The 16,043-nt window shown below is 42.0% G+C and overlaps 1 protein-coding gene across 2 annotated transcripts in view; it reads left to right on the top strand.

The window, feature by feature from the left end:
• The first annotated feature begins 1,640 nt into the window (after positions 1-1,640).
• Positions 1,641-16,043, top strand: part of mov10a (Mov10 RNA helicase a) — a 17,529-nt gene continuing 3,126 nt past the window's right edge. Inside the window, exons 1-16 of one of the 2 annotated variants that reach the window (XM_086293394.1) lie at positions 1,641-2,100; positions 2,181-2,286; positions 2,430-2,605; positions 9,754-9,995; positions 10,101-10,347; positions 10,500-10,637; positions 10,748-10,910; positions 11,253-11,404; positions 11,481-11,651; positions 12,255-12,402; positions 13,922-14,083; positions 14,314-14,417; positions 14,552-14,649; positions 15,338-15,436; positions 15,620-15,725; positions 15,843-15,960. In XM_086293394.1, the coding sequence (XP_086149520.1) occupies positions 1,979-2,100; positions 2,181-2,286; positions 2,430-2,605; positions 9,754-9,995; positions 10,101-10,347; positions 10,500-10,637; positions 10,748-10,910; positions 11,253-11,404; positions 11,481-11,651; positions 12,255-12,402; positions 13,922-14,083; positions 14,314-14,417; positions 14,552-14,649; positions 15,338-15,436; positions 15,620-15,725; positions 15,843-15,960 (2,352 nt within the window). In that variant the 5' untranslated portion in view covers positions 1,641-1,978. The remainder of the gene's footprint in view (positions 2,101-2,180; positions 2,287-2,429; positions 2,606-9,753; positions 9,996-10,100; positions 10,348-10,499; positions 10,638-10,747; positions 10,911-11,252; positions 11,405-11,480; positions 11,652-12,254; positions 12,403-13,921; positions 14,084-14,313; positions 14,418-14,551; positions 14,650-15,337; positions 15,437-15,619; positions 15,726-15,842; positions 15,961-16,043) is intronic. The other variant, XM_086293393.1, reaches the window with a different exon arrangement.

Here is a 16,043-nt window from a genome sequence, read left to right as displayed (position 1 = left end):
CAGTGAAATTATTTGCTTTCAGAGTTCAGGGTGGGGCATCTGGATCCTATCACAGCTGTCACATGATGTGAGGCAGGGTATACAGGGCTAACACATGGAGACAAATGACCATTCACACTCACATCCACGCATATGGTTAAATAATTTAACCATATGTGTGGATTTAACTTAAATTAGAATTACCTGTTAACCTAACCCCATGCTTATCTTTGGATTATAGAAGAAGCAGCAGTACCTGGAGAGAACTAACACAGGCACAGAAAGACCCCAAACTGGTTTTAAACACAGCCTTCTTGCTGTGAGACAACAGTGTTAATCACCACACCACCGTGCCTCCTCTATCACATATCATTTTTGATATTTCTAATTTAAATCTTGGACTCGGTAAACATTCTCTTATACCTGTGTGTGCTGCAGGGATTTCTAAAATGCTGGCTACAGACCAGCTGGCTAATTAGATCAAGTTTTTCTGTGCTCTCATCAAAGTATACAAATACAGATGTGTTATATACACTGATATGAAATAGATCATTATTTTTCTTTTTCTTTTTTCATGCACAGTGAACTTTGGCATACAGACAACATCTATTGTGAATAGTTTATGAAGATTATGTATCTTAAAAAGAAAAAAAAAAGCTGAAATAAGCGGTCTAAACAAACAGCCAATAGTTACTGTAGTGCCCCTATTAGATTTGTGCACTCATATTGATCGTAGAATGGGTTTATTAGGATTAAAGTATGAGTGTGTTTATGTTTACTTGGTTTAGTCAGATCGTATTTGCCTGTAATTGTGACATAAATTAAGACTAGACCAGACAGCAGTGGTGAGACCTTTATGTTACTCATGTCTAAGCAAACATACCATCGATGATGGTACAGAGTGACTTGCTGCTATTGTTTCTTTTCATAAACGAAATATTCTCGACCCTTTGTGTAAAACGCGCACTTGTAACAGTTAAATAGTTTATCATTTGCTGTATTTTTCTCGCTGTTTTTTTTTTTAAATTATTATTATTTTTACGAAACAGTGCTAGTTGAGTGAGAAAATGGAGACGATACAAATGCCTTTTCAAATGTTTAAGCTTTTTGTCTTTAGCCGCGTCACCTCATAATTTTTTGTCGAAATAAGGAAAAATAGTACAGCACGGACATTTACTATTATGCAATAAAAAGATCTGATCAAAGACGAGCTTTCAAGCAGTGGTGTGGTGGCCGTGTGTAGATGCAAAACTATTGAAAATAGTGGATGTAACAAAGTTAGCCAATCGAAAAAAACGATGAATTTTTTTTCTCCACCTCCCAGCTGTAATCCTTGTTATGAACGTAACTTATCCTAAAAGAAAGATATTTGTTTATTTAAATTTTTCTGTTTGAAATCGACGGAAACACGTCGTATCACGGGACAAACGCCAAACATAGGTTATATAATCCAGCCCAGGGACTGCCGAGCAATTACAGCTCCGAGGCAGCTCTCGCAAGCTACTTGTCATTCAGACCATAAATAAAAATGATAATTTATGCACTTTATTTTAATATTTAGAAACCGAACACTCCCCCCTAAATCATTTTATTTTCGAGCCACAGGATAAAGGATTTTGTTCTGTGCGGGAGTATTTTCATTCCACTTGCGTAGCGCATTTACAGATGATCCCTGACTGGGACAGTTGGCGAGCGTTGACAAAAACCGGGCTTTGCGCTAAATGCGCACAGTAGTAGATTTTATGCATCAGTTAGTAAACATTTTAAACCAGAGTATGAACAAGAAATCGCTGCTAAACTTCCAAACACCGTTAATTTGTGCATAGATTGCGCAAAAAAAATACACAGCACGTGGAAATTTCTTCCCTGTTGAGGCACATTTGCACCCAGGAGTCACATTAATACTCGAGGAAACAGAAGCGTTCTTTTTCAGCAGATGAACTTCCTCACTTTCTGTTAGTCGGCAGTCAGTGACAGCGGCCTGTAAAAGCACCTCGACATGCCGTCGCTTAAAGACTCGCTTGAATCCGGACTGGACTTCATTGAATTTCTGGGAGACAGGGTATCCGGCATCAGCAAAAAGGAACTTAAAGACATCTACAACTCCGAATTCAGGGGCAGGTAGGCTGCATTTAAACACAGTGTGTCCCACGCACCCGGTCTGCTTTGTGTCCAACAGCCTGTTTTTCCTGTGTTCGCAGAGAAGGAATAAAAGATCCCAACTTTTACAAAGTTCTCCTTGCGCTTGTGAAATTCAACAAAGCCCAGATAAGGCAGGGACAAGTCTACATTAATGCCAGACCTCAGGTAACACATATATAGTCAGTGAGTACAAGTTTCCCTGTGCCATATATTAGTCAGTGCTATGATGGGATGAGTTTGGGTATGTTTTGTTCCCATTCCTGGAAAATGGAGAATCAGAACAGGGAACTGTGCTGTTATTTTTGTAGTTTCGCGTGTACTGTGACCAATGGAGGAGGCCCCGGGCCACTCAGCCACAGGATCTGGGCTCTGGCCCTCAGACGCCAGCTGGGACACCTGCTGGCTCCTCCACCCCTGTGGCACCTGTGCTGACCCCAAAGAAAAAACTTGCATCAGAAATCCTTCGCAAGTTGAAGGTGAACAGGTAAAATGCATTTTGAGTTAGTATTACATGTTTCTCTATCCCATCGTCTTTTTTTCTAATTCTCAGACCCGCCCTCATAAATGTGAATTTGCTTTTTCATGTAGGAGCATGATATAACAACAATAAAGCAGGGTGTTGCCGCACAAAAGACTACGTGAGATTAAAACAAGAGAGGAGCAGGGCGTGTTCGTTTAGTTGGTTTATATGACGTGAAGATTCGGAAGAAACGTCATGTTGAGCATTGCATAAAAAGTTTCACCTGTCCATTTTCTTCCACTTATCCAATTCGGATAACCCTGAATTGGATAAGTGGCAGCTGGAGCGTATCCCAGCTGCCATAGAGTGAGAGGCAAGGTACACCACTATATGGTGTGGATTTTAATCCAGGGCCTTCTAGGAGTAGTACTTACGTGTGTGTGTGTGTGTGTGTGTGTGTGTAATTCTACATGTTCTTCCCATGACTGTGGGTTTTCTTTCATAGACAAAAGACACCCAGGTGTGGATTCTAAACCACTCTTAGGTGTAAGTGGAGCACATATTTTTGCTAGTGTGTCTGTAAATATTGCCAGCTGGCAAATGATAATATATGGGACAGATAAGACTGATTACTAGGGTTTTATATCGGCCAGTGATGGTTAATAAAATATAATTTCTCACCAACCATTTTGGTTTAGTTTTTAATCGCACATATTCAGCAACTTTAGTCCATGTTGACATGACAGCATTGCACAGTTGCTGCTTATCTCTGATGTGAATCTCCCATTCTACTACATGCCAAAGGTACCCCATTGGGTTGACATCTGATGACTGTGGACGCTATTTGAGTACCATGAACTCACTGTAATGTTTAAGAAACCAGTTTGAGATGAGTTAAGCTTTATGAAATAGTGCATTATCCAGCTGGAAGCAACCATCACTGTGGTCATAGTGGGAGTGACATGGTCAGCACCAATACTCAGGTAGTATACAGTGGAAATGCCCCCAAAGTATCAAGATACCCAAACGAGAAGTAGAACAAAATAAACATTGTTTTTTTTTCTGTTCTCTGGGGTGTCTAATATATGAAAGGGATATAAAAAATATTTACTGCAAAAGTGTTGAAATTCACAGATATTGTGATATACTCCATATATAAAAAAAAAAACCCACAAAATAATGCCAAGCTGAACAACTTGTGACATACTTTTTTTTTTAATGCAAATTAGCTTGAAGACATGAATGTTGTGGCTTGTTGGGAAGCATCCAGTTAGTTCTGATCATGAACACAGATTAGTTTTGCAGGACAAAAATATAGACATATTAAAAACACAAAAGTAGCTGACATAAAACAAATACATGGTAAAGTCAAATGTAATTTGCTGTTAGATGATGTCCAAGAGCAATATCCCATTAAAAGCGTGACTTGGCAGTAATGGGAAATGTCAAGACATCTGTAAAGATTGTGGCTAATGGGGATGGGTCAGTTTACACTTTGTGTTGTAATGGCTTGAAGTTATCAAATTACCCTCAGCCAGTCGGACTCTGCTTTCATATTATTATAGCTTATATAATGGCAATATATAGCTTTGCAAAAGATGTTTTGATAATATTTTATTGAATAATCAGAATCAGAATCAGAATACTTTATTGATCCCTGGGGGAAATTATTTTTTGTTACAGTGCTCCATTTTAAACCAACATTAAGACAAGACAGACAATACACTAACTAAGAATAGTACAATATATACATATATATACATACATACATACATACATACATAAGTCACTTATAAATAAATATTTGGAAAAGAAACATGTGTAGCTGTAGCAGCAAACAGTGTGTTAAGTGGATGCGTTGTACAGGGAGATGGCCACAGGCAGGAATGATTTCCTGTGTCGTTCAGTGGTGCTTTTCGGTAATCTCAGTCTCTCACTGAACGAGCTCCTGTGACTGACCAACATGTCATGGAGTGGGTGGGAGGTGTTATCCAACATTGTCTTTATCTTGGACAGCATCCGCCTCTCCGACACCACCTTGAGGGAGTCCAGCTCCATCCCCACAACATTGCTGGCCTTACGGATCAGTTTATTAAGTCTGTTGGCATCTGCGACCCTCAGCCTGCTCCCCCAGCATGCAACAGCATAGAGGATCGCACTGGCCACCACAGACTCATAGAAAATCCTCAGCATTTTCTGGCAGATGTTGAAGGACCTCAGTCGCCTCAAAAAATAGAGACGACTCTGGCCCTTCCTGTAAAGTGCTGTGGTGTTTTTAGCCCAGTCCAGTTTATTGTCAATGTGTACTCCAAGGTATTTATAGTCCTCCACAATGTCAACACTGACCCCCTGGATTGAAACAGGGGTCAAGTGTTTCCTGGTCTTCCTGAAGTCCACGATCAGTTCCTTGGTCTTTGCCACGTTGAGCTGCAGATGATTCTGCTCACACCACGTGACAAAGGAGTCGACCACAGCCCGGTACTCTGTCTCATCATCCCTGCTGATGCATCCAACCACCGCAGAGTCATCAGAAAACTTCTGAAGATGGCAGGTCTCTGTGCAGTGGCTGAAGTCTGTGGTGTAGAGGGTGAAGAGGAAGGGGGAGAGGACAGTCCCCTGTGGTGCCCCTGTGTTGCTAATCACCTTGTCAGACACACACTGTGGGAGACGTACATATTGTGGTCTTCCTGTCAGGTAATCAACAATCCAGGACACCAGAGAAGCATCCACCTGCATCGCTGCTAACTTATCACCCAGGAGGGTCGGCCTGATGGTGTTGAAAGCACTGGAAAAGTCAAAAAACATGACCCTCACAGTGCTCGCCGGCTGGTCCAGATGGGTGTAGACACGATTGAGCAGGTAGATGATGGCGTCCTCTGTTCCGAGACGAGGCTGATAAGCGAACTGAAGGGGATCCAGATGTGGTCTTACTATGGGTCGCAGCTGGTCCAGGATGAGCCTTTCCAGGGTCTTCATGATGTGGGAGGTCAGTGCCACGGGCCTGTAATCCTGGGGGCCACTGGGACGAGGCGTCTTTGGTACAGGGACGAGGCATGATGTCTTCCACATCACCGGGACCCTCTGCAGACTCAGACTCAGCATAAACAGTTTATGAAAGACTCCACACAGCTGGGGGGCACAGGTCTTGAGGACGAGGGGACTCACTCCGTCTGGTCCAGCAGACTTGCCTGAGTGAAGTCTCCTCATTTGCATCTCAACCTGGTATTGAGTGAAGGTGATGGGTGGGGGAGGGGTGTCAGGAATCTCACAGGAGGCAACATGTGAAGAGAGAGGCTGGCACAGTGGTGTGGCTCTGGATTCCAGGCTGACTGCAGGTGAGGTTGTGGGGGTGGGAGCAGACACTGTGGTGTCGAATCTATTGAAAAACAGATTCAACTCGTCGGCTCTATTCTCACCTCCCTCAGCTCCCCTGCTGTTGGTTGGCCTGAATCCAGTGATGGTCTTCATGCCCCTCCACACCTCTCTCATGCTGTTCTGCTGGAGTTTCCACTCCAGCTTCCTCCTGTAATTGTCCTTAGCCTCTCTGATCTTGTCCTTTAGTAACACCTGGACCTTCCTCACCTCCTCTTTGTTGCCCCCTCTGAAAGCCCTCTTCTTGTGTCATTGTACGTGCACATTGAAATTATGGGTGTTCCATGCCAACTGTGCAGGAATAAAATATCATTAGTAAGACAGCACCCCTTTCACACCTGTGCATTTTATCGTTTTTAATATAAAACAGTGACTATAGCCGATTAAAATACTGGATTTAGTGCAGTCAGACCTTTACAACAAATCATATGTGGGGTTTCTGCGACAATCACAGCAAAAACTATTACCAAATATATTAACCACATCGTCATGCGTATCTATCATTCGGTTTTTAACTATGGGATATCACAGTATCTGTAAATTTACCACTTTTTATGGAAGAATCTCTTTCATTATTATTATAGACTTTATAGAATATGAAAAATGTTGATGTACTTTGATTTATCTTCAGTAGGGGTATCTCAGTATTTTAGAGGCATTTCCACTGTGCCAAGTTAGTGCAAAGAAAATCTCCCCAGTGCCATTACATATAAACAACCAGCCTGAACTGTTGATAAAAGATGGGATAGATCTCTGCTTTCATGCTGTTTTTGCCAAATTCTGAGCCTAGTGTCTGAATGTCACAACAGAAGTGGAGATTCCTCAATTCAGGCAATGTTTTTCAAATCGTCTGTAGTTCAGTTTCAGTATTAAGTGATTGTTTGAGTTGCTTTTACGTTCCTCTATCAGCAGACGCACTTTTCTCCTCTCCCTTATCTTTTCTGCCTTATGTCCTTGTCTAGTCTCGTGTCTTTTTTGTATTACTTTCCCTGGAACACTCTCTCACAGTCTGTGTCTAAAACCTAAAAGAGAATTATGGATTTGATCAACTGGTCTCTTAATGCTATTGACACCCTTTAACGAGAAGTCTGGGCTCGGGAGAACCCGAGTGCCCTGGAGGGACTTTCCCTGCCGGATACACGATGGACGGGTGGCAGAGGATCGTGTGCCTGGCGGGACTGTCGATCGAGGGCGCTGAAGATATCTACCTATTCGGAACCATGATAACAGGGTTCTTGCTGATCGGAGCTGGCTTGGCCCTGGCTTATCGGAGAATTAAGAGAGCGGAACCAGCTGTTCAAACCCCCACAAGGCTGCCCGCTGGGATTGGAACGACAGGTGCGACTTCTCAGAAAGGGCTCACTGAAGGCAGCATGGTTAAGAGCTTGGAGGCGCTTACGACTGCAGTGAATGCTCAGAATAACACCTTTGAGCGTATGTATGTTGGATTACATCAGGAAAGAATCAACTCAGAACAACATCTCTGGGCGGAGCTGGATTACACCTCGGATCAGTTGGCTGCGGTCGTGAGGTCTCAGAATCTGCTATGTGAGCAAAAAGAGTGACAAGACCACAGAATCGACGGCTAATAACATCACGGAGAAGCTCACAGCTATTAACGGGAGACTGAGAGACCAGTGTCGGAGTGTTAAAAAACAGCTTGAAATTCTCAATTACCATCATAACCCGGCTACCCCTTCGGCGCCAGCTCAAGGCTGAAGCCGAACAACATCTCCCTGATAACGACTGTGTTGAGTCTGGTCGGTTCCTTCCCATTCCCTACAAGGCCACCTGGGTTGGCTGGAACACTGTTTACTTAGCCTGGCAGGGCGAAGGACACTGCCTCAGCTGAACTATGGACACACACACACATACATATACTGATACTGATAAGCACTCACTGACGCATCACCCTCCCTACCCCGGATCCAATGCCACCTCCAATGCTTACCTCCCCCATGATGTGGACATCGGGTCAGCTGGAGGCGCAGTCGAAGATTGTAGCGGTCCCAGATCAGATGTACACACCGGAACTCTTTCCCATGTTGCTTGTCTGTGTTTATTGTGTTATGGTGTGTTGATATCTGTGCATTCCTGTATTATCCTTTTGTGTCGCACATTTCAATGTTTTTTTTCCTCGCTACCTAGCCTGACCTGGCTCCCCAATGTGATGTTTGTATTGTATGTACGGTCGGCAAGGTCTGTCATCTCGGTTGTGGGCAAAAGACCTGCAACTGACAAATAAAGGCTATCTCTCATCATCTCATCTCATCTTATAGTCTGGCCATCTCCAGTGACCTCTGGCATCAGTGGGGCATTTTTGCCCAGAGAACTGAAGCTCACTGGATATTTGATCTTTTCTAGACCATTATCTGCAAATCCCAGAGATAGCAGTGTAGAAATATCCCAGAAGATCAGCATTTTCTAAACCTAACCGTGCCACATTCAGAGTCCCTGAAAGCACCTTTCTGACCTGTTTTGATGCTCAGTTTGAACCTTAGCGGATGATCTTGACCGTATCTATATGCCAAAATGTATCGAGTATCTATCATGTAATTGGTTCATTTAAGATTTTAATGTATCTCTTATTGCATCAGCATGAATAAATATAAGCTGATAACTTGGTGTCACGAATCAGCTTAAAGTTCAAAAGAATAACCTTGAATTAAAGTAAGATGCTTGCTAACACTAATCAGCTGCCTTGGCTCATACAGGAAAAGGGGAAAAAACAAAACAAGAAACTACAAGCAGAGTGGGAGGGGCCTTAACAAAAGAAATGATGTTGCACAGTTTGTCCATTAGAGAGCACTAACAAGTTAATTTTTCAACATCTGTTTCAGAATGGTTCTTGTCATAAAAGCAAATAAGAGGCCATGTTAAGACTCGGGGTGCGTTTGCCTGTTAGTGATGTGCAAGCGCACATTATTGATAAGGGTGTAATGTGCTTGTGTTTATGTCACAATTCTTCATTTTTAAGTGACCAAGAGTGGTTTAACAAGCACTTCAGATACAGATACACAAGTTAAAACAAAGTAACTTTATCATGACATTTAGAAACTTGCAGATTTTGTATTTGATTGGTAACCCGTGGAGTGAGGCCGGTGCAGGGGAGAGCTGCTTTCTCTTCTTGGTATGACTGAGAAGTCTCTCTGCTTCACTTTAAACCACCTGCAGATGAGACAAAGACTGACTCAAAGAAAACAAGACATGAGCTAAAAAAAACCCTTCATGATATTCCTGAGAACTGGCTTTATCAGGAGGGGTTTTTTTTAGAACTGATAATCAGCACTTTGTTTTATGACATACAAGTCAAAGGAAAAAGATAGAAGATGATGATGAGATGAGAAGTTCCAACTGTGGTAATTTTCCAGAACTGTAAAACCTGTCTGTGAGTTACACTTTTGTTGTTTCGTGATCCTTTTTTAACTTCCCTGCATAAATACAGTCCTGTGCAACGTTTTAACTGCACAGCAGTTTTAATCTGAGTCAGTGGTGGAGTATTCCTGTGTAAACTGAATCGTTGCCAGTTTGGGTGTCAGTGATTTACTGATATCACTCAGTCACAAAGATCATATAGTCCATGATATGAATCCACTATGCAGTTAAAAAGGCTTCTTTTCAAGAGCATCTGAGGTTTGTTTTTTATTACCTTCTACCTGTTTAATAGCAGACAGTCATGGGATAAGTGGAGTTGATGAAACGTTACGTTTTATTTACCAGGTACACTGGTTTTTCAGTGATTCGGCACCATCTTGTCTTGTCGTTGTTAAAATTGCAGCCTGATCTTGATTCACCTGCAGGAAAGAGCATACGGCTGATAAGGGCGGCATCGAGATCACATCGGACCCCGTGGAGAGCGGTGGGAAGGTTCAGTTCGCTGTGGATCGCCTGCGGGAGCCGTTCGTTGTCAGGTTCCACATTGTCAATAAAGGCACTGACAACATCCACTTGACGTACTACACTGCCCTGCACAGGATCCGCTGTTTCACTCTAGAGGATAAGAGGAGAGTGACCAGAGCATCTCCGCTGTTCCTCTGTCCTGGTGAGACACTGATGACTTCTTCTCTGCCTTTAGAAATGAGAGAAATAAACTAGCTAATGTTCACAAATTCTTCCTTTTTTTTCTTTCGTCTTTTTTTCCCTCCAGGAGAGAGCTATGAAGTTGAGGTTAAGTACATTCTGAACCACTATGGATATTTCCCTGCCACAATGTATTTCGAGTTCTGCCCAGATTTGCCTGGATCGGTGCCCTTCTGCATTGTCAGGGAGATAGAAGCTGCAGCCCAGACTCCACTGGCTGTGGAGCTAGGGCCTGTGGCTCCTTATAAACCATTTCGGGTGGCTGCTTACAAGCCTGTTGACACCATTATAGTAGATGGAGTACCACCTGACAGGTAATGAATTTCAAAACTGATTGTAAAAATTACTTTGAAGCATTTTTGCTCACTTGGACTTTAGATCAACAAGTTGTCCCTGAGGGTTTAGCGACCGTGTGTCTTCTGAAACTGATCACAGCCATATGGTGTTTTGTTTTCTTCTTCTGCAGTTCTGTTGTGCCTTTGAAGATGGCAGTGAAATTAGGAGACTACAAGTATCATAATGACCTGAAGGATTTGGCTAGACGAAGGATGGAAGACTCCGAGTACCTCTCTCCAACTGCCAAACAGAAACTTGCATCAGTGAAGTAAGCAAATCACCCAATTCATTACAACCAGCTATGCGTTTTCTGTGATGAGTATTTTATAGAACTAACCCAATGTTAAATGCACCGTTTACCTCTGCTTTGACATCCAGGGGTCTCCTCAGTTGTCCCTTAAAGATGAAGAACTACTCGCATCGGTTTCATCTCCTGCTGCACCTTGAAGAGATACAGATGGAGGTTGACATCCGAAAGTATGATCTCCTCAATCAAACCATGACTCAAGACCAAGGCAACAGAAAACTCCTGAAACTCAGAGTAAAGAGATTTGAATTAGAACACCGTCTGCTACGCTCTGTGTTTGCAGTGGCTCTATTTTTGCTGGAGCAGCTGGCATCTCTGAAGCATTGAATTCACTTGTAAATTGTGCTTCTTGGCAGTTAACTTCAGAATGCATTTTATTTGTTTGGGACCTTGTATTCTTAATGAAGGAGCTAGATGACCTTCCTCCCGTTTTACTTGTACAGATGATTATACGATCTAGTTCTCATACACAGATTTGTTTATTTAGCTTGTCATATCTACCCATCTGAATCACCTGCAGACTTGTAGTTTTTTTTTAAAACATATCAATGGCCCAACATCGATGTTGTCCGACAGGTTCCTGGTGTCGCTGAGAATCGGCCATCTGTGCTTCGAGGAGATTGTCTGAGAGTATCCAAATCTGAGGACACCGTCCAGCCCATTACTGTGTATACCGGATATGTTCACAGAGTAGAACTGGACAGTGTGAAGCTGGGTTTCTCAAAAAAGTATGAGCTAGAATAATGATATGTTGACTAAGAACTCACAATGAGAAACTTGTTGCTTACTTTTCAATCATTTCAGGTTGTTGCAGATCTTTATCAGCAATATGAAGTTTAATGTGGAGTTTACTCTCAACCGGTACCCTTTGAAGCTACAACACAGGGCTGTAGACCTGGCAGTAAAACATCAACTTGAGGAGGTGCTGTTTCCATCTGGTGCAGCAGTGGCTAGTGTGCCCATGCCTAAACTCAGGTCCGGTGCCTATTTGTATGCACTGCATCATCTATAAATGCAACACTTAACCACATTTAATGACAATAGTGATAATAACTTTATTTGTATAGCACCTTTAAAAGTTACAAAGTGCTTCACAGTTTTGGATCAAAACACAAAAGTGAAGATAAGGGTAGATCCTCAGAAATGCTAACGCATGGTCTTTCATTAATACATACACACTCCTGTACATATATATTAGAAGGAAAAACAGACCACAAATAATGAAGAGACCAGCTGCATTAATAAGGTCTCAGTAATCTGCTATATTTGCGAGAGCTTGGCCATGTAGGGTTTTATGTTACGGATACATTGAATTGTACTGTGTCCTACTGTATATTCTGCCTGGTACTGGTGGTAGGAGAACAGTGAGCTTCTGAAAATGAGAGTGTGGCCTCAGCAGCATTTCTCTGTTGTTTTCCTGGGCATTTAGCCACTATGTTGCATTAACAGGAGGGATTACTGCTCTTTGGTTTAATGCCATAAACCAAATGGGCACAAGGTGCATAACAGGTTTTTAAACACACATTTACACACCTTTTATGCTAAGTGTAAAAAGTCCATTTCTACATCTCTTTCCAGGATGTTTAATCGACAGCTGGAAAACAACCCGGAGCAACATGCTGCAGTCCAGCGCATTGTGGCTGGATCCTCGAAACCAGCTCCTCATCTTGTGTTTGGGCCTCCTGGAACTGGAAAGACAATCACTGTGGTTGAAGCAATCAATCAGGTATAAAGTTACATGCAGTTAAGATCTGTATGAATGAGATCTTCAGAGATTAATCAGATATCTTACTTGTGAGTTGCCAGAAAACATATTCGTTCTTCATTGGCTGTTACATTGTAACAAATTTAAAGCTGTTGGATTTTGAACAAGACATTTGATATTGTTACTTTGAGTAGAATCTTTGATATTTACTTTATTATTCCATCCATTTATTTTCTTGATTCCTGGTCCAGTTCAGGACCACTGGAGGCCTAGAGCCCATCCCAACGGTCATAGAGACACCCTGGACAGGTTGCCAGTGCAGGACTGGCAGATTATTCAGAATCAAACGAATCTTTGGCTAATCCATAGTTTAAGTTGGTGTTTTTGTTTTGTTTTTTCTCACAGGTCTAAATTGGGTAAAAGGTTGATGGGTGGTTCTTTGGCGTTTTTCTACTCTGAGCACTTAATGTGCTTTATATAACTTGCCTCATGCCCCCATTCACACATTTATGCTAAGTGCTTTTTTTGTCTAATATTCACACTTCATGAACAATCACATTCAGTATCTTGGCCTACTTTGGGTTGCAGCCAGGGATCAAACCATGAGCCTTCCAGTTAACAGGTGACCTGCTCTACCCCGCGACCCCGCGTCTATACAAGTAACTTACACAAGTAAGATTTCTCTTTGCAAGACAGATTTTGCACAGGAATCAGCATGTGTTGGCATGTTTGTAAGGTGATTCCCAGATATCTCGCTGTATATTAGAAACACACTAAGAGATTTTTCTTTTTTTTGAACCAGTTGCTTATTTGCTCTCGAGTATTATGATTATTAGTACTTTAAATTTAGAGATTTTACATTGCCAACAAATGTCGCAGTTGGCACAGTTGCTTTACAGCAAGGACGGTCCTGGAGTAGGCATGTTCTGTCCATGCTTGCCTGGGTTTTCTCTGGATACTCCAGCTTCCTCCCACAGTCCAACAACATGTGAGTTGGGTTAATTGGTGATTTTTAAATTGTCCACATGGGTGAATATGAGTATGAACAGTTGTTTATCTCTCTGTGTTGGGCCTGCAAAAGACTGGTAAACTGTACAAGGTGTAAGCTGCTTTTCGTTCTGTGACAACTAGGATGCGCTTCAGCCCCGCGGTGACTCTGAACTGGATAAATGGTGGTATATTTTGGAATTGATTCACTTCAGGAAACACTAAAAAAAATGGAAACCAAACTTTAACATAAAGGGCTTGCAAAATTCAACAATGCTGTAATTTGTGATGTTATCTGTGATGTTGTAACTGTTTCTCAGAAATTTGTACTTACTATAGGACAAATACTGTGGCTGTATGTCCTTGGTGCAATGTACTTTGAATTCTGTGCACATCTGCCAGGTTAGGTGCCTTTCTGAAATAAGTGACAGCCGCAGACCGGGTCCTGCTGGGTGTGAGGCAAAGGCCTGTGGCTCCCTATAAACCATGTTATGTCTTTGCACACAAGCCTGTTATTATTAAGTAATGACTTTTATTTTGCTCGTCTTGTCAGGTCAGCAAGGCAGATCCATCAGCCCACATCCTCGCCTGTGCACCTTCAAACAGTGCATGCGACCTGCTCTGTGAGAGACTACAAGTAAACATGGATTCTCATCAGATTTACCGCGTGTACGCCAACAGCCGAGACCCAAACAGCGTTCCCAAGAGTCTGCTGGTGAGCTACATATGGACTAATTGTGTATCCATATATATACACAGCCCATAATGTTTAAAAATTACATGTGAAATAGAGTGCCATTGCATTCTCTTGTCTCAGCAAGCCCCATAAATATGCCCGCATTTTCACTAAATTCCTCATGATCACACTGAGGAATCAATGATTGTAATCACTATGGGAAAGCTGAACAAAAGGTTACGTTCTCATATTTTTTTTGGTTCTTTCAGAAATACTGTAACTGGGACGAGAGCAAAGACAGCTTTGTGCCTCCACAGAAAGAGGTTACGATGAAGTACAAAGTCGTAGTTACAACTATGGTCACAGCTGGCAGGTAAGAGCCAGTGTGTGGCATGTAAAGTGTCCATTATGATGTGTTTTTAAACACTCTTTGACATCTGGCACATTTTTCGTGTTATGAGCCATGCGGCACTTGATTATGCTGCTGTGTGTTTGTGTCTTTGTGAGGCTTGTGTCTGGAGGGATTCCAGTTGGCCATTTTTCGCATGTGTTTGTGGATGAGGGAGGCCAAGCTGTAGAGCCAGAGTGTGTCATTGCTATTGCAGGTAAACTATGAATGTCTGAACTACATGTTTTTCATCATGATGTCCTTCACCATGCACACTAAGCAAATATGTAGGACTCCCTTCATTCATTTGCACGTTAAAATTAGAAACATTCAGATCTGTGAGTGATGCTGAAAGGCTTCACTCTCAGACTGCAAAATGGGAGTTTTCCTTCCCACTGTTGCCATGTGCTTGCTCATAGGGGGCTTTGTGATTGTCACCTCAAGGTGCTTACGATATAAAGCGCCTTGTGGGGACTTTTGTTGAATTGGCGCTACATAAATAAAGTCTTTTGTGAAACCTTCAAGAATCTGAAATTCTTACATCCAACTTCCTGTTAAATATGTTTTTTTTTTTCATTAAATCTGGTATTAATGCAGTACATGGACCTTTCATATATACACTTATCTGATTACAGAACTTTATCCACACCCAGCTGCTTTATACATGTTTTTTGTTTTCTCCAAAGCTAGCTAAAGGCTGTAAAATAAATAAATAAAATGTATGGGTTAAGACTTTTACAGCTTACAAATTCTGCATATATGTGACCTTAAGTCAGAGCAGTTGTAAATTAATTTGTTCTTACACATTACACTTCCTCAGTAAATCGGTTCTCGTGATTAAAGGTCATAACTTGCAAGTGCTGAAATTGATGCACCTTGTTACAGACTCATTTGTTGTTTCATAGGTCTGCTCGATGCAGAGAAAGGTCAGCTGGTACTGGCAGGAGATCCTAAGCAGCTGGGACCAATCCTTCGATCTCCTTTTGCAATAGAACATGGACTCGGTAAGTCCAGTGGTCTCATTTTCTTTTCTTTCTGATCAGATGGCGTTAGTTGCATCACTGTGTATCCCTGGCAGTTTTCACTGGTAATAGTTTAGGATCAAATGAATGCTTAGTGCTGCTTCAGTTATTTGAGTTTTTCTCAGATTAACATGAATTCAAATCTGTATCATGAATGCTTTTTAGGGCTTTCTCTACTGGAGAGGCTGATGAGACATAATTCGTTATATCAGAAAAATACAGACGGGCATTTTGACACTCGCTTTGTCACCAAACTGCTGCGAAACTACAGGTGGGTCTTTCAGCTATTGCTTGTCAAAGCCATTTTTTACTTGTGCTGCTGTGTTAATCACCAATAATGCTTCATCGTTTTTTTTATTGTTCTTCTTTTTCCTTCCCGTTCACTCAGGTCACACAGTGCTATTCTGAAAATCCCCAATGAGTTGTTCTATGAGAATGAATTGCAGGTGTTTGCTGACCAATGGGAGCGTGAGACCTATTGCAACTGGGAATACCTTCCGAAGAAGGTGAGGCCTCGGGAACTTTTCATTTATTTTGTTTGGTTTTTGGTTTTTTCTTGTCCCCCTAAGTCATCCGCAAAGCATATGAT

Source organism: Aulonocara sp. 'chitande type north' Nkhata Bay, linkage group LG5 (assembly GCF_057382095.1).
Source record: "Aulonocara sp. 'chitande type north' Nkhata Bay isolate Kocher_YH1m ecotype deep benthic linkage group LG5, A_spYH_male_GT1.1, whole genome shotgun sequence".
NCBI lineage: Eukaryota > Metazoa > Chordata > Actinopteri > Cichliformes > Cichlidae > Aulonocara > Aulonocara sp. 'chitande type north' Nkhata Bay.
This window is presented reverse-complemented; position numbering and strand designations above follow the sequence as displayed.